The 27,246-nt window shown below is 50.3% G+C and overlaps 1 protein-coding gene across 1 annotated transcript; it reads right to left on the bottom strand.

Annotated features, from left to right (window-relative positions):
• Positions 1–658: 658 nt before the first annotated feature.
• On the bottom strand, positions 659–27,036 carry wdr33 (WD repeat domain 33). Its single transcript, XM_044219681.1, has 21 exons — positions 26,844–27,036; positions 20,799–21,017; positions 20,217–20,285; positions 19,481–19,585; positions 19,103–19,198; positions 18,114–18,265; positions 12,437–12,534; positions 10,936–11,062; positions 10,082–10,236; positions 8,097–8,175; positions 7,809–7,919; positions 7,139–7,233; positions 6,959–7,045; positions 5,776–5,915; positions 5,516–5,665; positions 3,694–4,515; positions 3,526–3,583; positions 3,068–3,386; positions 2,805–2,965; positions 2,068–2,247; positions 659–1,283 (listed from the first exon to the last, which is right to left on the bottom strand). Exons 2-21 carry the CDS (start codon positions 21,000–21,002, stop codon positions 1,132–1,134), a joined length of 3,360 nt encoding a protein of 1,119 aa, XP_044075616.1. The 5' UTR covers positions 21,003–21,017; positions 26,844–27,036; the 3' UTR covers positions 659–1,131.
• Positions 27,037–27,246: the final 210 nt, after the last annotated feature.

Below are 27,246 nucleotides of genomic sequence, written 5' to 3'. Positions count from 1 at the left end.
ACCTCTGACCCCTGACCTGATGACCTCACTGAGCCTGCTTTTTCCTTGAGAAACAAAATCCACTTAAATATTATTAAACATCTTCCTCTAACTAACTCGTAGGTTTGCGTGTGTCCTGTGCAGCGGCATTAATTAACGGCGAGGGCCCCAACGAACCTCATGCGGCCTGTGATCAGGTCTACGGCCCGTAGAGGGTCCACGCTGGAGCAGCGCGGTTCACCTGAGCCCGGCCCCGTTAGCCCTGAATCAGCTACTTCAGCATCACGTCAAATATGAGTTTCGGTTCAGTAACAAGTGACACGTGACGTTGGGAACGACCACGAAGAGACGCAGGAGCAGTCTGGGGGTGCTGGTCCTCTGCAGGAGGCGTGGGGGCCCGTCCACGCGTCCAGGGGCCCGTCCACGCGTCCAGGGGCCGTCCGCGTCCAGGGGCCGCGTCCAGGGCCATCGTCTGTCCGTCTGTCCGTAATATATATAAAATAGGTTATTTGGCATTCGTGTGTATTAATAAACAAACACTGGGCTTTAAATGTGAGTCTCAACACATTTTTACTCATTTTACAAACGTGCCCCCCCTCCCCCCCCTCCCCCCCCCCCCAAGTCACATGATTGCGAACCCGCCCTGGTCCGCATGTGGAGCTGCTGTAACCGACGGAGCTGAAGTGTGAATCTTTATTGTCCACCTCAGTGGAGTCGGTGAAAACACGAAAACATAGAAATCTCTTACAAAAAAAGGGACCGAAAGCAAGGACCTGGAGACAAAGTGTCACTCGGAGACAAAGTGTCACTCGGAGACAAAGTGTCACTCGGAGACAAAGGAAGAGACGCAGATACAAAGACAGCTGATGATTCTCTACAATATTTTACATTAAAATCATCCTGCGCTTCAGTGAGGCGCTCCGTCCGTCCACCTGGCAGCTCAGGTGTTTCAGGAAACGGCTGAGTCAGTGTGGACCAATCAGAAGCCGCCGTCCTTCACAGCAGCAGAGGTCTGAATGTGTCACATGACCGTAAGTTTGTCTGAAGGGTTTTCAGGATCTGGACTTGGTCTCGGGCCTGTAGAGGGACCGGCAGGGACGAGACGACCAGAGGAGAGGATGATCGTGTTTTTTTTTTTTTTTTCCTTCAGGACTACCGGCCCCGGCCGCCCCCCCTCGGTGGTCCTCTGGGTGCCGGTCCTCCTCTCCTGGGGGCCGGTCCAGGTCCTCCTCCAGGACCCCAGCCGCCTCGTCCACCTCGACCAGACGGACCGTAACCCCCGTCCTCCCTCTGAGGGGGGCGACCTGCAGGACACAGCAGAGCGGGCTGGATTAAAAACCTTTCACATGAAGTTTGGGGTTCTTGTGTTTTAGACTTTCAGAGCCGCCTGCTTCCTGTCCTCAGATCCACCAGACCTGATGGTGGTGGGTCTGGATCAGGTCCTTACAACCGAGTTTATACATCTACTCAGCTTCAAAGAACATATTGTGTGAATCATATAAAGATATTACAACTTTAAAGCATATTTATAAATATATAAATATATATATATATATATATATAAATGTATATATAAATATATATAAATGTTATAAATATATACATTTATATATATATATATAAATATATAATGTATATAAAATGTTTTGCATTTTGTTGATAGAGAAAAAGTTAATTGTAAATATAAAAAAGTGTATATCTATTATATTATATATATCTATTATATTATATATATAATTTAAAAATTAAAATTGTAGTTTCATTAAATTAAAAAATATATTTGTTTCTACCAAATTACAGTATAAAGTGTGTTTTGTAAATTATAAAATTATTACAATTTCAAAATGTTACCAAGTAAAATATAACAAAATATGTTCATCTAACTATAATAATTATATTTTTATGCTTCTTCATTCACTTTATTTTATAATATATATTTTAAACACATTTTTAACAGTTAAATTAACTACAATAATAAAATGTAACTTTAGGATTATTTCATTTATCGATATTCTAAAATATTAAATTTGAAATAAATGCAAAGCAGTGGAAAGTCCTGTTAGCGCCGCCTACGGGTGCAGTTTTCACCTCCGTCAGCTCCCGGTGACTCTCGCTCTCGCGGGTCTCCGGTTCCCGGTCCGTCCTGCCACGGACGCTTCCGGGGGGGCAGAGACGCCATGTCCATCCCCTGCAGGGAGGAGGAGCGCTCGCGACCGGCCGGAGACGACCCATCATGCATCTGCTGACCGTCCCGGTAACCATCGTGACCTACGGGCAGGAAGAACACCGCCACAATAAGAGTCTGCAGAGAAGTAATTCAGTATTCCGGTCTGTGACTCTCAGGCGGACAAACGCTGGTTCACGGTTTTCGTGTCGGACTTCAAATTTACCAAAATCTCTCACTTTGAAAATCTGAAATAGTTTTTTTCGTAAAAACTAAAATATTTGCTTCGAATCTCAGAGATTTACTTTGTAAGAAGTTCAGAATGCGAAGAAGGCAAAGCAAAGTGCTTTACACTGTGCGCTGGAACAGCAGAGGTGGCTGATGGGAACTGTAGTCTGGCTGTGGGCTCATTGATCCACCGTGCAACAACAGGGGGACTCTCTGTCCTTTACTGGTTCCCATATTCCTGGAAAACCCTGGAAAAGTCCAGGAAGTGTGTTTTCCAGGAGGGAAAAGTGAATCGTATCAGACATGTTGACATTTTTAAATGGTGTCTTGTTCTGAATGTTCAACTTTCTCCAGACTTTAAAAATGAAATAAAGGACCAGGAGACACATGGGGCTCACAGGACAGAACAGAGACCAGTTGTGGTTCCTCTCACCTCCTGCTCTGGGGGGACCTCCTACTCGAGGCGGCCTCCCCCTGCCTGCGTTGTCCCAGCCTCGACCCAACTCCTCCGGGCCGTCGAAGCCCTCCTCCTGGCCGCCGTACTCGTCAGGGTAACTTCGACTTCCGGGCCGGCCGGGGCCGCCTGCTCGGTACCTGAAACACCCAGCGAGTCCAGTTCAGATCTGTTCAAACCTCAGAGACTCTGCCGGTTCAGGTTTTAAGCTCCTGTTCCACCTCAGAAGAAAAGCGTCTCACCTGTCGTCTCTCCGTCCTCTGTACTCTCCTCCGGTGAATCTCTCGTCGGGGCCCCAGCTCCCTCCGTTCCCCCCTCCTCCTCGGTGTCCTCCCCCTCTGTGGCCTCCCCCTCCTCCTCCCTGGTATCCTGGTCCAGGACCTGGTCTCCAGCCCTCCTCCCCTCTGCCGTGGAATTCCTGGCCTCCATCAAAGTCCTGCGGTCCACGTCGACCCTGCTGGTTGTCCCCCCAGTAAGAACCTGAGCCCTGGTCTGGTCCTCCGGGCCCCTGCCGGTCAGGAGGGCCCATGTGGTGGTTGGGCGGCGGCCCCCGAGGGTCTCCTTAGACGAGAAGAGTAAACAGTGGTTAGCAGCCATGCTAGCAGCGGTTTGAGCTAAATGCTAACACCAGCATGCTAACATGCTCATGGGTACGCCACATATACACTGCTGTTATTAAGGAGACTTTCTGTGGTCTTACCTTTGTTGTTGGGCCCCTGCTGCCCCATGCCATGCATCATAGGCCCCGAGTTCTGACCCTGGAAAGACCAAATCAGATTCTTACAGCACCATTAAAACCAGTCCTGCTGAAACTGATCCTGAACCAGTCAGACGTCCTGATGACACAACATGAAGCACATGAACTCACCTGGTGCTGCATATATGGGGGCCCCTGCAGATTTCCATGGGGTCCTTGTATGTTTCCTGGAGGGCCCTGCAGATTTCCATGGGGTCCTTGTATGTTTCCTGGGGGCCCCTGCATGTTTCCATGGGGTCCTTGCATGTTTCCTGGGGGCCCCTGCATGTTTCCATGGGGTCCTTGCATGTTACCTGGGGGCCCCTGCATATTTCCTGGAGGCCCATGTATCCCTCCCGGGGGCCCCTGCATGTTGCCCATCCCATAGTTGTTTGGCATGTTGCCGTGTGTCCTGGGTGGGGGCCCCATCATCCCACCCTGCATAGGACCCTGAGGGCCCATCATGTTCCCCTGAGGTGGCATCATGCCCCCCTGAGGTGGAGGCCCCTGAGAATCCCTTGGACCCATTCCTCGAGGAGGGGGGCCCATCATCCCACCAGGGGGCCCTTGCATCCCTCTGGGTCCCATACCGTGAGGCCCTTGGGAGCCCATGTTTCTGGGAGGGCCGGGGTGTCTCTGCATACCTTGAGTTCCTTGCATGTCTGGTGGTCCCATCATGCCCTGAGGGGGCCCCTGGTGAGGCTGGGGTCCAGAGGGTGGCCCCATCTGTCCAGGGGGCATGAAAGGAGGCTGCATGCCTCCGGGGCCCATGGGGGGCCCCATGTTGTTGGACATCTGCTGAGGAGGCATGTTTGGGGGAAAGCCCTGCTGGCCAGGAGGCATCTGGCCCCCAGGACCTCCAGCCCCAGGGAAGGAGGGCATAGGGCCCTGTCCCTGTGGGGGGCCCATGTTCCCGTCTGCGTTCATCTGGTTCATCCGGTCCATCTTCATTTGCTGCAGAAACAAAGACACGCGTTTAAAGTGAGATCAGACGGTAAACTGTAACTTCTAGATTCTGCTGAAGAGTTACTGGGTGGTTACTGGGTGGTTACTGGGGTTACTGGGTGGTTGCTGGGTGGTTGCTGGGGTTACTGGGTGGTTGCTGGAGTTACTGGGTGGTTGCTGGGGTTACTGGGTGGTTACTGGGGTTACTGGGTGGTTGCTGGAGTTACTGGGTGGTTGCTGGAGTTACTGGGTGGTTACTGGGGTTACTAGAGTTACTGGGTGGTTGCTGGGGTTACTGGGTGGTTACTGGGGTTACTGGGCGGTTGCTGGGGGGTTGCTGGGGTTACTGGGTGGTTGCTGGGGTTACTGGGTGGTTGCTGGGTGGTTGCTGGGGTTACTGGGTGGTTGCTGGAGTTACTGGGTGGTTGCTGGGGTTACTGGGTGGTTACTGGGGTTACTGGGTGGTTACTGGGGTTACTGGGTGGTTGCTGGAGTTACTGGGTGGTTACTGGGGTTACTAGAGTTACTGGGTGGTTGCTGGGGTTACTGGGTGGTTACTGGGGTTACTGGGCGGTTGCTGGGGGGTTACTGGGTGGTTGCTGGAGTTACTGGGTGGTTGCTGGGTGGTTACTGGGCGGTTACTGGGTGGTTACTGCGGTTACTGGGTGGTTGCTGGAGTTACTGGGTGGTTGCTGGGGGGCCACCAGGTGCTTACGACCAGAATATGATCCTGTATCATCAGTAACTCCGAGTGGTTTACACTAGAATGGCCTTTTCATTAACATGTGGGTGACCTGGAAACTGGGTCCACCAACGCAGCAGAAGTGTGTGTAAATCAGACCTAATTCATAACGTTACAGTTACAGTTATAACTTCTACTAATGTTCACACGTCAGACAGCAGCGTGTACGAACCAGCGAGCGCTGCATATGCATGCGTTTGCGTTACAGAAAGCGTTTCCTGTGTCAGTAACAACCGGTCGGGGCCGTAAAGGCCGTGAGCCGCCCACCTCCAGCAGCATGGGGTTGGTGTACTGCAAAGCTGCCATCTCCTGCTCGATCTCGGCCTGAGTTTTCTTCTTCGCGTCCGCTTTCTGCTCCACCTTCCGGTCCTTGTCTCCACCGGGTGGCATCATGGGAACTTTATTCTCTGCCCAGGCCTGCAGAGAGGAGTTCACCGTCAGCACTGACTTCACTACAACTGCAGAACTTGTTTAATGTACGTGTATGTTCATGGGTTATAAATGTCCATGTGCGCTCAGGTGCTTACCTGTTGGAACTGCGCTGGGATCGGTTTGGCGTACGGTACTTTCTTCTGCGGGACCTTCTTGGTGTCTTTACCCATGACCTCGTCCATGCCCCAGTCTAGACCGGGGATGGACATCTCCACCTCAGGAGCCGCCTCTTTACCTGGAGACAACAGTTGCACCTGAGTTACACCTGATACTGAGTAGAAAACAGGAAGAATTTACAGCATTTTTAGCTCTATAGCTCGGTTGGTCCACAAGACTTCCCCGACCCTGTGGCGGCCACAATAGACTAAAATGGGGCGTGGCAGTGGGAGTGGCCTATCGCAAAAAGACGCATACCTTCCAAATGGGTTCACAGACTTGCGCAGGATTTCGTGGAACGGAACAAGGACAGGTGATTAACTGGCAAAAAGGGGGCGTGGCAGTGGGAGCGGCTTGCAACAAAAAGGCTCGTAACTTCTAAACAGATTCACGTGACATGGCCAAACTTTGCAGAAACACACACATCATTTCGCCACGCCTGTTTCATAACTCATGCACCGGTCGCTGCGCACGCTTTTGAGGTTGTGTGAATGCACGAACGCGTGGATGAATGCGAGTACGTGGTCAGTCAGGAGGCACGAGTTTGGCATACAGGGTGGTATCATCAGCGTAAAGACGGAGTCTGAAAATAAATATCATTCACGAGTAAACACAAGGGGGGCCTGATCCTAATTAAGACCTAATTCATTCTAGTTTATAGTATAAAGAGTCATTTTAAACAACTTCATGACTTTTTGTTTGATGCTGAGGGAAAAAAAACATTTGAGATTTTGTGGCTAAAGTCCAGAAAAGTTGAAGAAAACAGTTATAATGTTGTGAGAATAAATGTTGGAAAAAGTTTCAATACTGAGATGAAGCTGTCAATCGCAGACACAAAGTAAACAGTATGTCTTTGATAAAATGAGACCTTGATGTCACCCTGACGTAAGATTCCAGGACTTAAAAGAACTTTCCAGGACTAAGCGTTCAGCGTCTCTGTCCTTCCTTCGTTTAGTTTGTTGCTGATGTTTTCTGTCTGCTGCTTTTCATCGAATTGGGTTGAAAAACTGCCAGAATTAAAAAAAATTATCTTTTCAGCTTTCCCCCCTGAAGCCTGGAAACCTGCAGACCGTCCCTGTCTGAGTTCCAGGATGTCCCAGGATGTTCCAGGATGAGACTTACTGCTCTGCTCCTGCTCCATGGCTGCCTTCAGTTGCTCGGGGATCCCCATCCCGGGGATGGAGGCCACGCTGTTCAGGTCCATGTCATCTGAAACACACAAACAGGAACAGATCGATCAACAAAATAAAATCCGTTATTGTGTCGGTACGTGTAACGCGCCGTTTGTCCTCCTGCGCTCACCGTACTCCATGCCGTCCTCTGACATCCCAGGCAGCAGGTTCAGGTTGTAACGGTCTCTCATCTTATCACCCGGCCGATTCCTGGTCCAGAATTTACTGCAAAATAAGAACAGGTCCAGGAGGCGTTTAAGAGCTGTCGGTGTTCACGGCGTTACAAAGAGCTGCAGGACTCTGCATCGCTGACATCACACAGTGTTCGGTGACGTACAGGTGGAGAGAAACCCAGGTGTACATGTGGAACTGTATTCAGAACGTGTGTGTGTGTGTGTGTGTGTGTATACAGTGTTGTGTGTATGTAGTGTGTATACAGTGTTGTGTGTATAGTGTGTATACAGTGTTGTGTGTATACAGTGTTGTGTATATCCAGTGTTGTGTGTATACAGTGTTGTGTGTATACAGTGTTGTGTGTGTACAGTGTTGTGTGTGTACAGTGTTGTGTGTGTACAGTGTTGTGTGTATACAGTGTTGTGTGTGTACAGTGTTGTGTGTATGTAGTGTGTGTATACAGTGTTGTGTGTGTATACAGTGTTTGTGTGTATACAGTGTTGTGTGTATACAGTGTTGTGTGTGTACAGTGTTGTGTGTATACAGTGTTGTGTGTGTACAGTGTTGTGTGTGTGTAGTGTGTGTATATGCAGTTGTTGTGTACCTGGTGTGTGTACGTTTGGAGCCGGTATGCAGAGGATGTGACCCAGCAGAGGATGTGACCCAGCGGGTGCCAGGCCAGACTCCAGATCATCCCCTCGTGGGCCATCTCCATCCCTCCGACCTCCTTCTCCACCCTGAAACAAACACCAGTAAACACCTGAACCAGTCAAACCACTAACAGGCCCACACCTTCAGAAGCCCAAGGTGGGACACAACAACAGCAACAGCCGGGAACAGTTCACGGCAACGAACCCCAACCCCGTTATTAAAGTACAGCCGCTGACCGGGGGTCAGTTTCCTGTCATCATTACCCAGTGTGCCAGAAGAGCAGAGAGCCGTCAGAGCCGCCGCTGGCAAACAGGCCCTCGTGGACGGGATGCCAGGCCACCGCTGAGGACACAACCAGAGACACAACAGTCAGAGACACAACAGTCAGAGACACAACAACCAAAGACACAACAGTCAGAGGACACAACAACCAAAGACACAACAGTCAGAGGACACAACAGTCAGAGGACACAACAACCAAAGACACAACAACCAAAGACACAACAGTCAGAGGACACAACAGTCAGAGGACACAACCAGAGACACAACAGTCAGAGACACAACAACCAAAGACACAACAACCAAAGACACAACAGTCAGAGACACAACAACCAAAGACACAACAACCAAAGACACAACAGTCAGAGACACAACAGTCAGAGACACAACAACCAAAGACACAACAGTCAGAGGACACAACCAGAGACACAACAGTCAGAGGACACAACAGTCAGAGACACAACAGTCAGAGACACAACAGTCAGAGGACACAACAGTCAGAGACACAACAGTCAGAGGACACAACCAGAGACACAACAGTCAGAGGACACAACAGTCAGAGGACACAACAGTCAGAGGACACAACAACCAAAGACACAACAGTCAGAGGACACAACAACCAAAGACACAACAACCAAAGACACAACAGTCAGAGGACACAACAGTCAGAGGACACAACAACCAAAGACACAACAGTCAGAGGACACAACAGTCAGAGGACACAACCAGAGACACAACAGTCAGAGACACAACAGTCAGAGGACACAACAGTCAGAGACACAACAACCAAAGACACAACAACCAAAGACACAACAGTCAGAGACACAACAACCAAAGACACAACAGTCAGAGACACAACAGTCAGAGACACAACAACCAAAGACACAACAGTCAGAGGACACAACCAGAGACACAACAGTCAGAGGACACAACAGTCAGAGACACAGCAGTCAGAGACACAACAACCAAAGACACAACAGTCAGAGACACAACAACCAGAGACACAACAGTCAGAGACACAACAGTCAGAGACACAACAACCAAAGACACAACAGTCAGAGACACAACAACCAAAGACACAACAGTCAGAGGACACAACAGTCAGAGGACACAACAGTCAGAGGACACAACAACCAGAGACACAACAGTCAGAGACACAACAGTCAGAGGACACAACAACCAGAGACACAACAGTCAGAGACACAACAGTCAGAGGACACAACAGTCAGAGACACAGCAGTCAGAGGACACAACAACCAGAGACACAACAGTCAGAGACACAACAACCAGAGACACAACAGTCAGAGACACAACAGTCAGAGACACAACAGTCAGAGACACAACAGCCAGAGACACAGCAGTCAGGCAAAACAGTCAGAAGACAAACAGTCAGAAGACAAACAGTCAGAAGGTGAAACAGTCAGAAGACAGACAGACAAACGTTCAGTTTACACCCACAGCACATGTGAAACCATCATCATGTTTCTTTAATCGTCTTCAGTTGGTCGATCGGTTGAAACTTGCTTAAAGACGTAACAGATCAGTCAGAGCAGGGTCAGCTTCAATCATCCGGATCTCCCAGTTCAGCTGATTTCAGCTTGTTATCTAATCCGGAGTCCTGGAGGCCCCTGTAGACCAGTACTCATGCTTTGTGCTTAAACCCCCGCGGTGGGTCCACCGGGGTTTAAGCACAAAGCATGAGTACTGGTCTACTGGTCTACTGGTCCCGCCAGAGAGCTGCAGTGTAAAACGCCCGACTCGCTCGTCTTTAACAACCAGAGTTAATCTGACATCCCGACTGGCTGAATATGAACTTTAAACAGGTGGTGGCTGTTTACAGTCAGTGGAAACAGGTAGTCCAGTTTTTCCAGGCCTTTTCCAGGCCGGTAAATCTGCTCTACATAATTCCAGGCTTGTATGTGTATACTGTATATATTTCTTTTGTCCAGGTGTCTCTGCTCAGACTCACCTGTCGCCTCCTTCTTGTGTCCTCTGAACACCTGCAGCTCCTCCTTCAGGTTTCTGATATCAAACAGTTTACACAGGTGGTCACGTGACGCCGTCAGCAGCCAATTACCATTCAGGTTCCACTTCACCTCCATCACCGTGTTCTTGTGGGCGTGGCTGAGGAGAGACGCATTCAAATGGAGGAAGTTCAACACTGAGCTACTTCAGCACTTCTCCTCCTCGCACACCTGGACAAACGCCGCGTCATCACCTGTTTATCTCTGTTATATCTGCCAGTGCTGTAACTCCGCTACTTCTGGAAACTAGACATGCAACTAATTACACTTCCTGACATTTCCACGGGCTCGTTGCTTTCACAACGAGCAGGACAGCAGACACACCTTTTCTGGTTTGTGATCTAACGCCTCCTGACCTCACGGTGAGCTGTTCATCGTACTGACTGTTTCTAATATAAACTGAAGAAACGCTCAGCTATCATGCCTCCAGCTCCGCGTGAGTCTTCTTCTACTACATCTGTCTAACCAGGTGGAGCTTACAGGTGGAGCTTACAGGTGGAGCTTACAGGTGGGAGCGCGGGGGTTTTAATAACTCCTATCAGTGATAACAGTACAATGATAGATAAACAGTTTGACGGCTGTCTCTAAAATAATACAGCGTTAATAAGAGAATTAAAGCAGACAGTAACTAGTAATTATAACTAATTACTACATTTCGGTAACTCGCCCAACGCTGCAGACGAGCTCCAAGTCTCAAGAGGAAAACAGCAGAATCAAACATTAAAACGACCTCCTGGATTCAGACTAGAGACTCGCTGCCGAGTTCGTGCGTCACAGTTTAGTTTCCTGAGGAACTCACAGTGTCGCCAGACTCTGTCCGGTCTTTGGGTCCCAGAATTTGATTGGCTGTTGGCTGTCTTTACTGCCGGAGACCACCAGGCCTTTGGTGGGGTGCCAGTCGACACACTTCACATCAGCACCGTGACCTGCGCGCACACACACACGCACACACACACACGTCTTAAAAACAAGTCTAATAGTTTGTCAAAGCACTTTTATTCTTTCCATTAGTTTCTTCTTATAACCTTTTTAAACGCCTTAAACCTCCTTAGATCACTGCTGTGGGTGACAAACTCCCATCCCCACGGACTGAAAGGGAGTTATTATTAAAGGGAGCTATTATTAAAGGGGGCTATTATTAAAGGGAGCTATTATTAAAGGGAGTTATTATTAAAGGGGGCTATTATTAAAGGGAGCTATTATTAAAGGGAGCTATTATTAAAGGGAGCTATTATTAAAGGGAGTTATTATTAAAGGGAGCTATTATTAAAGGGAGCTATTATTAAAGGGAGCTATTATTAAAGGGAGTTATTATTAAAGGGAGCTATTATTAAAGTGGGTTATTATTAAAGGGAGTTATTATTAAAGGGAGTTATTATTAAAGGGAGCTATTATTAAAGGGAGTTATTATTAAAGGGAGCTATTATTAAAGGGAGTTATTATTAAAGGGAGCTATTATTAAAGGGAGCTATTATTAAAGTGGGTTATTATTAAAGGGAGCTATTATTAAAGTGGGTTATTATTAAAGGGAGTTATTATTAAAGGGAGCTATTATTAAAGGGGGCTATTATTAAAGGGAGTTATTATTAAAGGGAGCTATTATTAAAGGGAGTTATTATTAAAGGAGCTATTATTAAAGGGAGCTATTATTAAAAGTTATTATTAAAGGAGCTATTATTAAAGTGGAGTTATTATTAAAGGAGCTATTATTAAAGGAGCTATTATTAAAGGGGCTATTATTAAAAGGGGCTATTATTAAAGGGGCTATTATTAAAGGAGCTATTATTAAAGTGAGTTATTATTAAAGGGGGCTATTATTAAAGGGAGCTATTATTAAAGGGGGTTATTATTAAAGGGAGCTATTATTAAAGTGGGTTATTATTAAAGGGAGCTATTATTAAAGGGAGTTATTATTAAAGGGAGCTATTATTAAAGGGAGCTATTATTAAAGTGGGTTATTATTAAAGGGAGTTATTATTAAAGGGAGCTATTATTAAAGGGAGTTATTATTAAAGGGGGTTATTATTAAAGGGAGTTATTATTAAAGTGGGTTATTATTAAAGGGAGTTATTATTAAAGGGAGTTATTATTAAAGGGGGTTATTATTAAAGGGAGTTATTATTAAAGGGAGCTATTATTAAAGGGAGCTATTATTAAAGTGGGTTATTATTAAAGTGGGTTATTATTAAAGGGAGTTATTATCGGGCCCATTAGAGCGTCACTCTGTGAAACGGTTTGTTTCTCTGAGCGCCACGTCTGTAACGGGCTGATCAGAAACCGTGGTCGTGGTGGTCGAGTACCTCGGAGGATCCGCTCCTCGTGGCAGCGCATGAAGTCCCAGATCCGAACCGTCCCGTCGTCTGAGCAGGTGGCAAATTTATTATCTGTTGGAGAAAAACTGGAGAGAACAACGCCAGAGTCAAACAAACGGGAACATCTACAGTTCTGTGACAACTGGGGAGGAAGATCATGTGAGGCAATCAAAAGCTCCAGAACAGCCACATAAGGCTGATGACACAACAGCTAATAATAATAATAATAATGATGTTTTATCCCAGTGAGGCACCAGCAACACAGACAGTAGCTCCGCTTCATGCTCAAGGCCTCTGAAACTCTTTGACTTTCACTTCTTATTTACTCTTTCAGTCATTTGGTTAACCTCTCAGCCTCGGAACGAAAAGGATTTCCCAAAACGTTGAACTGTCCCTTTAAAAAGGAAGCTCTTTAACATGTTGACCGAACATATCGGACGTTATAAGACTTTATAGGACCAGGCTGGATCACGTCCGGGCGACTCACACTCGTGTTTGTGATATTTAAGGTTTTCCTGTTTCCCCCGAGCTAAAACTAACGCAGCCCAGCAACACGTCCTCTGTTGTCTTACTCTGTTTGTTTCTGCCCAGTTTCACATCGGTGACGGGAGGAAAGACAAACCGATCCTTAAAAACCTCCAGACTCAGTTTCAGCAGGTGTTCCTAACAAACTGGACCTTTTTTTTTTATCTCGTCCTGTAACTGTTTGTTACACACTGACGTGAAAAAGGTCTTTAGGATCTGGTTTTGCTTCCTCTGTCCCCCTTTAAATAAAAACATTCACTGCATGAGACGGGACGTCCGATGTCCTTCGCTGAACGTGCTGGTGTCGGGGTGCGGACGCGTTACGCAGCTCAGCCGTTACCAGCAACACTTTTCTCCAGGTGTCCCAGTAAACCCAGTAAACCCAATAACGGCGAACCAGCACCAACAACACAGGTGTGTGTTCACTCAGTTCAACTCTCTCCAACGACTTTTTAAGATGAAGTTTCTAAGTTGTCGGTGTTTCGGGTGAAGTACCGGATCCAGCAGACCTCCATAAAGCCTTCACAGTAAAACGCTCCTTCAGTCTCTAAATGTCTCCACCTGCTGGACGACGACTAACAACACACGGACATCTGTTAACCGTCCAATCAGCAGCCGCCTTCAGACCCCCTGCCTCCATCACCAGCTGCAGCCTTCAGACCCCTGCCTCCATCACCAGCTGCAGCCTTCAGACTCTCTGCCTCCATCACCAGCTGCAGCCTTCAGACCCTCTGCCTCCATCACCAGCTGCAGCCTTCAGACCCTCTGCCTCCATCACCAGCTGCAGCCTTCAGACCCTCTGCCTCCATCACCAGCCTTCAGACCCTCTGCCTCCATCACCAGCTGCAGGCTTCAGACCCTCTGCCTCCATCACCAGCTGCAGGCTCAGTCGACGTCTTCACCCGTTCAACATTATTATATTATTATAAAAACAACAATCCTAGAAGCTGCGATCCTTTTTAGGAAACGGGAAGAAAGTTTCAGCGTGTGAAACGTGAGCGAGGCAGCAGAAACTCCACGACTTCCTGTAAAACGACCCCTCAAGGCGCCGCTAGCGGACCACGCCCACCCGAATGCACCAAACAAACCTGGACGCCTCACGTCAGAAGAAGACTGTTTAAGGTAGCGACGCGGTCACATGACGCGGTCACATGACGCCACACCTCAGCTCTGGACTCAGAGTCTGACGCCGCACAACTTAAACCTGAAGAATATTTTCCTGCATCTAACTGCAGTGACATCCGCTCGGCCTCCTGCAGCTGGAGATCCCGACCTCCCACTGTGACGTCACTGTGTGACATCACTGTGTGACATCACTGTGTGACATCACTGTGTGACATCACTGTGTGACATCGTGTTACCTGGGCAGAGGCAGATCTGAGGTCAGCTGGACTTTCCCAGACATAAACTTTAGGCTTCATCAGCTGTTTGTTAGCTGAAATGTTATTTCTGAAGGTTTCAGGACGGCTCCTGATGCTACAGGGACTTCCTGTTTACACGGACGGCTGCTCCTGATTGGACGGCGCTGCAGTGGTTTCCTAGCAGCGGATTTACACGCCACTGAAGTCTTTACCAGCTGAGACCGTCCTGAAGTTTTAATGGCGCCGCCGGGTTTAGTCTGAAACGAGTTCGTCGTCACTGAGAGAAGGACTTCCTGTTCAGGCCGAAGGATCCACTCGTGTGAACGTGAGGGAGGAGGAAGAGGGAGGAAGAGGGAGGGAGGAAGAAGAGGATGAGGAAGAGGAGGGAGAGGGAGGAGGAGGATGGGAGGAAGAGGGAGGGAGGAAGAAGAGGATGAGGAAGAGGGAGGGAGGAAGAGGGAGGGAGGAAGAAGAGGATGAGGAAGAGGGAGGGAGGTGAAGGGAGGAAGAAGAGGATGAGGAAGAGGGGAGGAGGAGGAGGAGGGAGGGAGGAAGAGGAGGGAGGAAGAGGGAGGAGGAGGTAGGGAGGAGGAGGAGGAGGAGGAGGGAGGGAGGAGGAGGTAGGGAGGAAGGGAGGAAGAGGGAGGGAGGAGGAAGAGGAGGAGGAGGAAGGGAGGAGGAGGAGGTAGGAGGGAGGAGGGAGGGAGGAGAGGGGGAGGAGGAGGAGGAGGGAGGGAGGAAGGGAGGAGAGAGGAGGAGGAGGAGGAGGAGGAGGAGGAGGTAGGGAGGAGGAGGTAGGGAGGAAGGGAGGAAGAGGGAGGGAGGGAGGAGGAGGAGGGGAGGAGGAGGAGGTAGGGAGGAAGGGAGGAAGAGAGGAGGAAGGGAGGAGAGGGAGGGAGGAGGAGGAGGAGGAGGAGGAGAGGGGAGGGAGGAGGAGGAGGAGGGGAGGAGGAGGTAGGAGGAGGGAGGAAGGGGGAGGAGGAGGTAGGGAGGAAGAGGGAGGGAGGAGGAGGTAGGGAGGAGGGAGGAAGGGAGGAGGAGGTAGGGAGGAGGAGGTAGGGAGGAGGGAGGAAGGGAGGAGGAGGTAGGGAGGAAGAGGGAGGGAGGAGGAGGGAGGGAGGAAGAGGAAGAGGAGAGAGGATGGAGGAAGAGGGATGGAGGAAGAGGAGGGAGGAGGAAGAAGAGGAGGAAGGAGGAGGAGAGAGGAAGAGGAGGAGGAGGAGGAGGAGGAAGATTAGCACAACAGGCTCTGGGAGTAAAGGTCCATTAATCCTCCTGAGAGACAACCAGCAGCAGTTTCCAAACTGCCGCCTGCACAGCACCAGACTTCCATAACAAAACTAGCGTTTTAACACGTTTCTCCAGAAAACTGCGTTTTGTTTGAACAAGTCAAACTTCTCCAAAACACAAACACAACTAAAACCACGATTCCGTCAAAACGTAAACCCTGACCTGGATCAGAAAACAACAGTTTAAAGAATAAATAAATAAGAGTGAAGATGAACCGACGACCGAAGCTGCTGCTCTACTGTAAACTGTTCGGCTACAAACCTGCAGCAGCTGCAGAAGCTCAGTCTGAACGGACGCGATCCAACGAACCGGCGTCAGGAAGTGGCACCTCAGCTTCACCTGAGCGCAGATCCACCCGTTCGGCCGCTGCAGACGCATCGTCGCCGTTTGGCTTCACGTTAAAAACACTCGTCGCGTCATCACAACGTCCCCGGTTCAAGTCCAGCCGGGGTCATTTAAAAACAGGCTCAGTGTCCTGCTGGTCTGGAGAGTCCAGTTTCTGTAAGGACTTCACCTGGAGAAACACTGAGGTGAGAACGAAGAGACGAGTTGCTAACAGTCACTTCGTGAGGAGACTCTGGCTGTGGGGCCCCGGACCCCCTGAGGCCCCGGACCCCCTGGGTCCGTTCAGTAACCCAACAACAAATCTAAACAGGAAGCGTTTGGTGGCCGAGAAGACGTCGACGACGGTGGAGCTGTGGGAAGTGTTGCTCCTCTGATGGAGCTAGGCTAACAGTTTCCCCCTGCTTCCAGTCTTTGTGCTAAGCTAGGCTAACAGTGCTGGAGGCGCAGAGCTCAGAAACATGTGACCGACCGAAGCGAGAGCTTACGGGTTGTTACGGAAGTCCACAGGCGCCGATACATCATTTCCTGTCTGTGCGCTCGTGATGTCTGAAACTAACCGATAGTTCAGACGCTTCCTGCGTAAGCAGAACGCCGCCGGTCTGATTCCTGCTGCATGTCACACTTCCTCTTCCTGTCTCTGCTCGCACTACGAAACACAAGTTAGCTTAAAACATAAACTGCCGCCTCTAAACACTTTATGTTCTGACTGTAGTTCAGGAAATCAAACGGCCAGATTTCATACAGTTTGTGAGAATCGACTCAGTACACCTGTTTGGAGCAGCACCAATAACGAAGCTCCGCTAACTCTGTGACAAACAGGAAGCATTTCCTGTAACGCCTTCACAATAAAAGCCTCCTGCCTGTTGGCCAAGCGGAAAGCTTTTAACGTGAAGCAGCAGCAGCTAACGCGAGGCTGAACGTACAAACAGGAAGACCGCCTCGAACCTGAGGACTGGGCCGAGGGCGGGGGGGGGCGAGACCAGCAAACCAAACGGGGCCGCGGCAGCTCGGCGCATCATTTAGCCGGAAACTAGATGTTTACAAACATGGAAATGAAAAGTTTTGCTCTAAAAACAGAAATATTGGCAGCAGCAGACTTCCACAGCGACCGCCGCCGCCGCCACACGACTCGCCGAGGTCAGCGCGTCCTGGCTAAGCACGGAGCACCACGAGGAGAGGCCTCGCTAAGGCTCATGGGTAGTGTAGTGCTCCTCCTACACCTGACAGCATAACAAGAACACCTTACAATGTGATGCGGAACGTTACGTCGCCACAAGCTACAGATTCAGGTGTGTTGCACCCGATGACATCACGCTGTACAGGTGTTCCCGCTCAGTTAAAGGGCCAGTCAACTCATTTTGCACGCCAAGTTCAGTTTACTAACCGGGACCGGTAAACCGAGCACGGCTGCACGATGTCATCGGGCTCGGACGGCGCTACTGTCTAAGAGGTGCGGAGCGCGAACGACGTGGCCGTTTACCAGGCAGGGAGGCTCTAATGAAAGACTCCGGTGCATTCTGGGAAATGTAGGACCTAAAAGTCAGGATCTCTGGTTCGTAATCTGTCTCTCGGGAGTCCCACGTTACCAGGAGGAGGAGGAGGAGCCGCCGTGGTGTTTACAGCTCCGGGTTTAAGGTGTAGATGTGGAATTCAAACCTTTATTTAAAACACCTACAGCTGCCTGTTTGATGAGGTTCAGACCAGCAGTGTGACTGTGTGCAGGAGCTTCTCTTTATTCACTTTATTTTAAAACTTTATTGATCCCTGCTAAAACTTTATTGGTCAAAGTGAAACCTGGGCCTTTATTGATTTATTCTTATTGATATATTCATCCTCCTCTCCACCCAAACCACCGGACCTGCCCAAACCAGTTAGAAGTAAATGATGGATGACTTTATTCAACAAGATCAACTGTTTCTGTACACAGAGATAAACAGCTCATCAGCCACATCAGGAAGAACATCAACAACAGATCACTGCAGTGTTGCAACAGCACACACGTACATCTGTCATCAAGCAACCACAACAACAGGAGGCGGGGGGCGAGGCAGCGCCCCCGCGCGGCGGCGGCGTGGTGCTGCAGCGCCGACAGTAAGCAGCAGAGACTGGGGTTAACTACAGAAAATGGTAGATTGGGTATAAACCTGGCTTCTCTAATGGCCTCCTTGTGAGCCTGGAACATCTTGACGTTGTTCATGTTGGACTGCCAGTACTTCACATAGCCGCCGTGGTCCGCCGTCAGCATCCACATGTCGTTGTGAGACCAGGTCATGGCCCGAACCGGACTGTCGTGGGCCTGCGGAGGACAGAGGAGAGCGGGAGGGGGGACGTCAGCACAACTCACGTTAAGATACGACGACACGGTTAAAGTAGCGGAGCTCCTGTAAACACTGCGGCTCGGCTTACAAACCGCCGCAGCGCGACATTCATCTGCTTTCTACGTAACTTCCTGCAGAGTCACATGACACGCGGCGCTGCGGTGACACGTTTCCCCTCTCGGTGCGCCGACATTTGCCCCCCCCTGCTCTGCTGCGCCGACACTTTAAAGGAGCAAATATATCGTTGGAAATATTTCAACGACACGTTTTACTAAACCGTACGTTCAGGAATACAAACGGCTTTTTCTTTGGTGAAATGTTGCTTAAACACAAGCTGCTGCACGAGAACTTTGTCTAAATGCCGTTTCAACCGCAGCCGATCAGCTCAGTTTGTATTTATAAAGCTCCAAATCACAGCAGACGGTATCTCGGGGCTCTCGTCACACACAGCAGGTGTAGACCGCATAATATTAAGCCCAGTTCGTATCGATCCACCTGATCGAAGGCTAACGACGACGCCGGGTCACTTCAGGTCACTCGGGTCTCCTTTAGTCCCTTAAACCAGACGAGACCGATAAGCGGAGCCGCTGCTGATTAAAGGCACCGAGACGCAGAGAACGCATTTACGTTCACAGACTCAGCAGCTGCAGGCGGATCGTCACAGTTATATTAATCAATTCACCAACACTCGCCGTCGTAGACGCAGCAGGAGCGTTTCTCTGCTACTTCATAATCAACGTGTCGTCGCTCGTTACGTTTGTGAAGCCGCCACAGTGACGTCATCCGCAGAGGACGCGCTGCGGGTGGAGGTTTACCTGTAAAATGGTCTCGAAGTTGAAGGTGAGTCCGTTCCACAGAGTGAACTCTCCACTGGAGGCTCCGGTGACCAGACGCCGGCCCTCAGGAGTCCACTGGAGACAAACAGGAAACACACACACACACACACACACACGCAGTAAATGATAAAGTGCTGCTGTCACATATATCGATATATCAGTGTGCTGTAAGTAGCAATCAATCAATACTGCAAAGGTTTATTAATGTTCCTCACATTCTCTCAGACATCAGTATTATCCTCAGGAATGGTTTGTTTCTAAAGCACTTTTCAAAACAAAAGCTGCAGAGTGCTTCACAATAAGAGCACTGAATATCAAACAGACTGTGTGTTGACAGGAAGTGATGCGGCAGCTCACCCGGATCACGAACACGGGACACTTGACTTTGTTGGTGGAGGTCCGGACAAACTTTGTGGTGACGGCGTTCATGGGGTTGTTCAACATGCCCAGAGGAGGGACGAGCTGAAGCAAACACACCAGGTTCTCTAGTTTAGTCTCGACTCAAACACAACCAGTTCCAGTGATCTGCTCCGCACGCTCCCAGTTTAACATCAGATCAAACAAAAGCAGAACATTCACACAATTAACGAGCTACAACTAATAAATGTTAACAATAAAAACATAAAAACAGCTGCCGATCTTTCATTCTGCCGTCCAACTAATCGATTAAAGGACTCGTTGATTCAGATCATTCAGCCTCCCTTTATTTGTGTCTCTCGTTCAGATCTGACGGAGACTGAGTGGAGGGTCTGACTGATCAATGACTTGAACGATTAATCAGTTATTAAAACAGTTTGCCATTGATTCTCTGTAGAGGCTGCTGGGCTGGCGCGCAGCCTGGCAGTCTCAGCTGAGGGCAGAAATGTCCCACCTTCACCGTTCCTCTCTGTTTGACTGAACACCGATACAGGTGATGATGAACACTGATCAGCAGAAACGATCGTTAGTGATGAACAAGCGTGCCGGGGCGTTCGCTGTCGCTCGGTAACAAACTGTCTCTGAACTGGTTTCAGCGACACTGGAGACTCGTAAAGCTCCCGAGCTGGATTTAACAACCAGACTTATTCTGTATCAGCATCAGATCTGTACTCACATCGTTGTAACACCCGGCGTCAGGCTGGACGGCTCTGAAGTCTCGATGGTCTCGCTGCCACAAACGGTTCTGCAAACACAAAAACAGTCGGTGGATTCGGACTAACTGCTGGACTGGTCCCAGTAGAGGAACACCAACTGACTGGTCAGCTTCGTGTTTTGGAAACACTTTGCCCTAAAACTAAATATTCCTCATTGTGCCACAGGTTTACCATTCAAGCAGCAGTCGTCGATGGCCTAAATATATTAAAATACACTAAATGCCATCAATAATTTCGGCACAGTCTGAGACACGGGTACTTTATAATCGCAGGGACCCGTGGATTAGGTATTCACATATTTATACAATCCAATGGGAGCCTTTTCCTGCGTCACATGATGCAGCTGTAGCAGAGATATACAGCATCTGAAGGCTCGTGGTACAGTTACTGCTTGTCTTTATTACAGCGCCCCCTAAAGGTGGCCATGAGTCGGTTGCTGCGTGCGAGCAGATCTTCATTAACGCTGCACTAACTGAACACGACAGGTGCGTGTTAACAGTCGTAGGTGACACAGAACCTAGAGCTCCAACAGGTGTACTAACCTCCAGGTATCTGATGACAGACGGGTTGTAGTCGATGGTTTTGCGGTTCACGGCCTTCCTCATGCGTTTCCCGTCGAAGGTGAGCTGCTGCATCGCCTGCTGCTGGGCGAAGTCCGGCCTCTTGTAGAAGACCTGCCGCGGCGCCTGGTGCTGGAAGCGCGGCATGTGGAAGAACCGCTGCGGGGAGCCGATGTCCGTCGCCATGGTGACCCGCTATACCTGCAGGACGGGACACCAGGTGGTTAGTTTCATCCAGAGACAGACACTGAGAAACAATTCGCATACAAGAAACACGTCAATCTGGAGACGTGAACACCGAGACAAGAAAAGAACTAATCATAGGGACGAGGAAAAGGAGATGCAAAACACGAGAGGGGGACACGAGGGGAGAGGGGGAGGGGAGGGGGAGGACGAGGAGGGAAGGGAGGGGGGAGGGGAGGGGAGGGACGAGGGGAGGGAAGGGAGGACGGGGGGAGGAGGGGGACGGGGTAGGAGGAGGAGGACGAGGGGAGGAGGGGAGGAAGGACGAGGGAGGGAGGACGAGGGGAGGGAGGACGGGGGGAGGGAGGAGGGGAGGGGACGAGGGGAGGGAGGGACGGGGAGGGAGGACGGGGGAGGAGGGACGGGGGGAGGGAGGACGAGGGGAGGAAGGACGAGGGGAGGGAGGACGGGGAGGAGGACGGAGGAGGACGGGGGAGGGAGGACGGGGGGAGGGAGGACGGGGGGAGGGGACGGGGGGAGGAGGACGGGGGGGAGGAGGAAGGACGAGGGAGGACGGGGAGGAGGGACGGGGAGGAGGGGACGGGGAGGGGACGGGGGGGGGACGGGGGAGGGGGACGGGGAGAGGAGGGAGGGAGGGGGGAGGGAGGGGGAGGGAGGGGGAGGGAGGGGGGAGGAGGGACGGGGAGGAGGACGGGGGGGAGGAGGACGGGGAGGAGGGACCCGGGGAGGAAGGCCTCTCTTCACTGCCCCAGCGGCAGCTCAGATCAGCTGTCCCTAATTGATGTTAATTCAGAACAAGATAAATCTGGTCTGCGGTCAGTTTGAGAGTCTGAACTCAACAAAAGCCCTGAAACATCCAGCCACGATAAACTGCCGTGTGTCAAAATATAAGATCTCAAACAGTCGCCCCCCATCGCAGAGGCCCTGGCTAGAAGTTGGCCTCCGAGCTGCAGCAGCGTCTGCAGTCTGCAGCAGCGTCTGCAGTCTGCAGCAGCATCTGCAGCAGCGTCTGCAGTCTGCAGCAGCATCTGCAGCAGCGTCTGCAGCAGCAGCAGCGTCTGCAGTCTGCAGTCTGCAGCAGCGTCTGCAGTCTGCAGCAGCGTCTGCAGTCTGCAGCAGCAGCGTCTGCAGTCTGCAGCAGCAGCAGCAGCGTCTGCAGCAGCGTCTGCAGTCTGCAGCAGCAGCAGCAGCGTCTGCAGTCTGCAGCAGCAGCAGCAGCGTCTGCAGCAGCAGCAGCGTCTGCAGTCTGCAGCAGCAGCAGCGTCTGCAGCAGCAGCAGCAGCGTCTGCAGTCTGCAGCAGCGTCTGCAGCAGCAGCAGCAGCGTCTGCAGTCTGCAGCAGCAGCAGCAGCGTCTGCAGCAGCAGCAGCAGCGTCTGCAGTCTGCAGCAGCGTCTGCAGCAGCAGCAGCAGCGTCTGCAGTCTGCAGCAGCAGCAGCAGCGTCTGCAGCAGCAGCAGCAGCGTCTGCAGTCTGCAGCAGCGTCTGCAGTCTGCAGCAGCAGCGTCTGCAGCAGCAGCAGCAGCGTCTGCAGTCTGCAGCAGCAGCGTCTGCAGTCTGCAGCTGGCCTGCGGTGTCAGACACTGAACATCGGAATAAAAACCAGCCAGTCAGGGTTTCAGCTCAAACATCCAGAGTCGGTTTGGGACCGAGACCACCTCCTCTCAAGGCTCTCGTGCGGTCACGGTGTTCACAGCTGCCCAAACGAATCGCACCGAGGGGGGAAACGAACCAGAGTCTAGAACCAGGAGCGAAACCTCCTAAAACACTAAGTCACGTGTTCAGTCATCAGAGTACAACAGTTCATCAGTGCAACGTGCGTCTGCAGACACTTCGACTTATTTCATCACCAACGACCACTCCTCCACCAGGGAGACGGACTCCGATGAACCGTTTGATGCTTTCCAGCAGTGCAGCTGTTATTTTCAATTATTACTTTAAACTAACAAGCGACAGAAACATCTGTTTAACATCCAGGTGAATAAAACAGGCAGCTGCTCCCAGTAGAGCTACTGCAGTGGGACGTCTGGGCATCATACAACACATTATTCAATTTATACACTTTAAAGTTTCCTACAGGACGATTTAATCTTCATTTCAGACAGTGTGCAGGTACGCTGCACGTTCTTCTCTCGTTGGTCTTTGAGGAAACGACGTCGATTATTACACACATTAAATAATGCAGCTCAGTGGTGACGCGCCGTCTCCCTGGAAACACATTTTACACGCCGCGATCGCCTCGTTACTGCAACCTATTTACACGTATTGATCACTTCTTTAATGTTGTTAACCCAGATGTGTGCGACTCACACACACACACACACACACTCACTCTGCTCAAGTCAACACCTGAACGGGTCCAAGTTTCTGTTACAAGCAACCAGGTGGCGACGGCAGCACAAAATCAATACTGAGCATCAATCACTCATCAGCCGAGGACAATTCACTTCCAGTGGGAATATCAATCATGTTCCACAACAGATCCGGTTCACCTGAAGGGGGGCAGGCCTGCCGGTCTGGTTTCAACAGTTTCATCTGACGCTGGTATTAATACTAGTGACAATAAGATCAATGGACGAGCCTCGCATCAGACCCCGTTCTGGACGCGCTCTCCATCGGCCCCGTCGGCCCCCCCATTACACGCCACCCTGCGTTTTAATGTGCACGAGTAGTAATTACCGGGGAATCAAACGCCTGACCGACTGCTCAGAGGGAATGAAGACGGATCAGGGCAGACTACTGATTATGCATTCGGTTTCCTGGTCAGAGACGCTGGAGTTCTTTGATACGGGAGCCACGTCTTCAGCGTCACTCGCGCCCACTTTCACCGTACACGTGACCGGTGCCAACGCCTCCAGAGTCAGAGTCCCTCATCCACATGTGGACCACAGGGACGATCCAAACCCTCCAGTTATTCACGTTTTAATACCAACAACACAACACTTCCACAATATTTACACTAGACAGTAACAGCGGAGCAGGTGCTGTGTCAAAGTCCGCTTCCCCTGCAGATGCGGTTTCCTGCGGAGCTACCCTCCAGGGACGGACCAGGACTTGGTTACCGGCAGCTGGTTCGTCAGGGCAAAGCAGCGTCTACCTCTCACGATTAAAGTGTTCACTACATGCGGTCTGAGCATCGGTTTCTCACACAGATAAATCACCGACGACTTCTGAAAGACACGGAAACACGTCCCGCTGGTCTGAAGTAGTTCCAGAACCGTAGAAGACTCGTCTGTTAACCTGGACCAAACGGACTCCGCCCCCGTCACGGCACACTGATTTACGTTACCTCGACTCCCAAACAAAGGCGGCAGAAATGACACACGTCTGTGCTGAGTGCGTGCAGCATAAACCAGAAGTATCAGTATTTGTATTAACGTTACTCCGTCTGAGTCCGCAGTAACAGTCCTGATCTCCTGTCGTACGAAACAAGACGACAGAATATTCCTGAGTTCAGACTCCAGAGCAACAGCAGCGAGTGAAGTTCAACGGCCTTCTGGCTTTTTCCTAAATAAGAGAAATGGCTGCTGAGCTCTTTATTAACAAAACCAGAAAGTGGGAGGTGAAACAAGGGGAGATCACAAATCACCTGGGTAAACAGAGACTACACAGACCCTGTACACCTGGACTACACACGACCCTGTACACCTGGACTACACACAGACCCTGTACACCTGGACTACACACAGACCCTGTACACCTGGACTACACACAGACCCTGTACACCTGGACTACACACAGACCCTGTACACCTGGACTACACACAGACCTTGTACACCTGGACTACACACAGACCTTGTACACCTGGACTACACACAGACCCTGTACACCTGGACTACACACAGACCTTGTACACCTGGACTACACACAGACCTTGTACACCTGGACTACACACGACCCTGTACACCTGGACTACACACAGACCCTGTACACCTGGACTACACACAGACCCTGTACACCTGGACTACACACGACCCTGTACACCTGGACTACACACAGACCCTGTACACCTGGACTACACACACGACCCTGTACACCTGGACTACACACAGACCTTGTACACCTGGACTACACACAGACCCTGTACACCTGGACTACACACAGACCTTGTACACCTGGACTACACACAGACCTTGTACACCTGGACTACACACAGACCCTGTACACCTGGACTACACACAGACCTTGTACACCTGGACTACACACAGACCTTGTACACCTGGACTACACACAGACCCTGTACACCTGGACTACACACAGACCTTGTACACCTGGACTACACACAGACCTTGTACACCTGGACTACACACGACCCTGTACACCTGGACTACACACAGACCCTGTACACCTGGACTACACACAGACCCTGTACACCTGGACTACACACGACCCTGTACACCTGGACTACACACAGACCCTGTACACCTGGACTACACACGACCCTGTACACCTGGACTACACACAGACCTTGTACACCTGGACTACACACAGACCCTGTACACCTGGACTACACACAGACCTTGTACACCTGGACTACACACAGACCTTGTACACCTGGACTACACACGACCCTGTACACCTGGACTACACACAGACCCTGTACACCTGGACTACACACAGACCCTGTACACCTGGACTACACACGACCCTGTACACCTGGACTACACACAGACCCTGTACACCTGGACTACACACGACCCTGTACACCTGGACTACACACAGACCTTGTACACCTGGACTACACACAGACCCTGTACACCTGGACTACACACAGACCTTGTACACCTGGACTACACACAGACCTTGTACACCTGGACTACACACGACCCTGTACACCTGGACTACACACAGACCCTGTACACCTGGACTACACACGACCCTGTACACCTGGACTACACACGACCCTGTACACCTGGACTACACACAGACCCTGTACACCTGGACTACACACAGACCCTGTATACCTGGACTACACACGACCCTGTACACCTGGACTACACACGACATGTAACACCACCACCACAGTCCTGATGTCCCTTATGAGGAAACAAGTCCATGTGACACCGAACTGGAGCAACAGCCGGTCTTTGACCGCAGGTCGTCTCTGCTCCGTCTCAGTCCATCACACAGATGTGAAGCTAATCTATAACAACCAGACAAAAACCCGCAGTAACTCCAGAACTGAACTCTGCCCTTTTTTAAACATTATACCGTCTTTATTGTGAGCCTCCCACACTTCAACCAACTTAACTGGAAAACGTCTGAAAACCTTTAGTCCTTTACCTGGACGCTGTTATAAAGCTATTATTCCCGCAGTTAATCCTCAGCAGCCCGAGCTGCCTGAAACACGAGGTTTCGCTGCTTCTACAAGCTAATCACGCAGCTAGCACGGAGCTAACGCTAGCTCACTGTGAGCTGGGTCTGACAGACGGCGTGATTAAAGGTTTAAACACGAAGGCGTCCCACAGTCGCCCCGTGGGCGTGTTCCTCCTCCGTGCTTCACAACAGTGCTGTTTCTAACCTTTAACGTGTATTTACCCCGGGACGCTGTTGCTAACACTGTTAGCTTCTGCGGCTAAGTTTGCTAACAGGCTAACCGTTAGCAGGTACCTCAGCTTGTAAACACGCCGCTGGTCCTCACTGACATATTCTGACTATGAGTGGAGCTAAACGTGGCATTTTAAATTAAATAAAGCGCCACGGTCCGTCCCGTATGTGCTGTTTTTCGGGGGTGTTTTGTTGTGTTTGGTTGCCGGGAGTTAAATGGCGGCCCGGTGCTGGAGGTCGTCGTTACAACAACAACGCGCTGCAGCTACAAAAACTCACCGACGATCTCCGCTGCAGAGTTAGCTATCTAGCTGTCATTAACTGGCTAGATTCTTCCGTAAACCTTTTCTCTGAAGAAACATGAACGTCTCAAACTTTATTCAACTGAAATTAAGAAGGTATGTCACGTTAGCCACCAGCAGATTCCATCATGACGCTTCTTCTTCTCAGCCCTGCAGAAAAGCATGCCGGGAGATTTTCACAACGGGCGGGAGATCGTGTCGTCATCACGCAAAGGATTCTGGGAGACTGAGTTTTACCATTTTTTGGGACCCAACACACCAAGTGAAGCACTAGAAGTTCTATTATTAACTCTTACTGTTATTAGCCTGTTCCATGCTTTAATTATATATATTTATAATATATATATATATTATATATATATATATATATATATATATAT

This window comes from Siniperca chuatsi, linkage group LG13 (assembly GCF_020085105.1).
Source record: "Siniperca chuatsi isolate FFG_IHB_CAS linkage group LG13, ASM2008510v1, whole genome shotgun sequence".
Lineage (NCBI taxonomy): Eukaryota > Metazoa > Chordata > Actinopteri > Centrarchiformes > Sinipercidae > Siniperca > Siniperca chuatsi.
The sequence above is the reverse complement of the archived record's forward strand: the minus strand, read 5'-3'. Positions and strand labels throughout refer to the sequence as shown.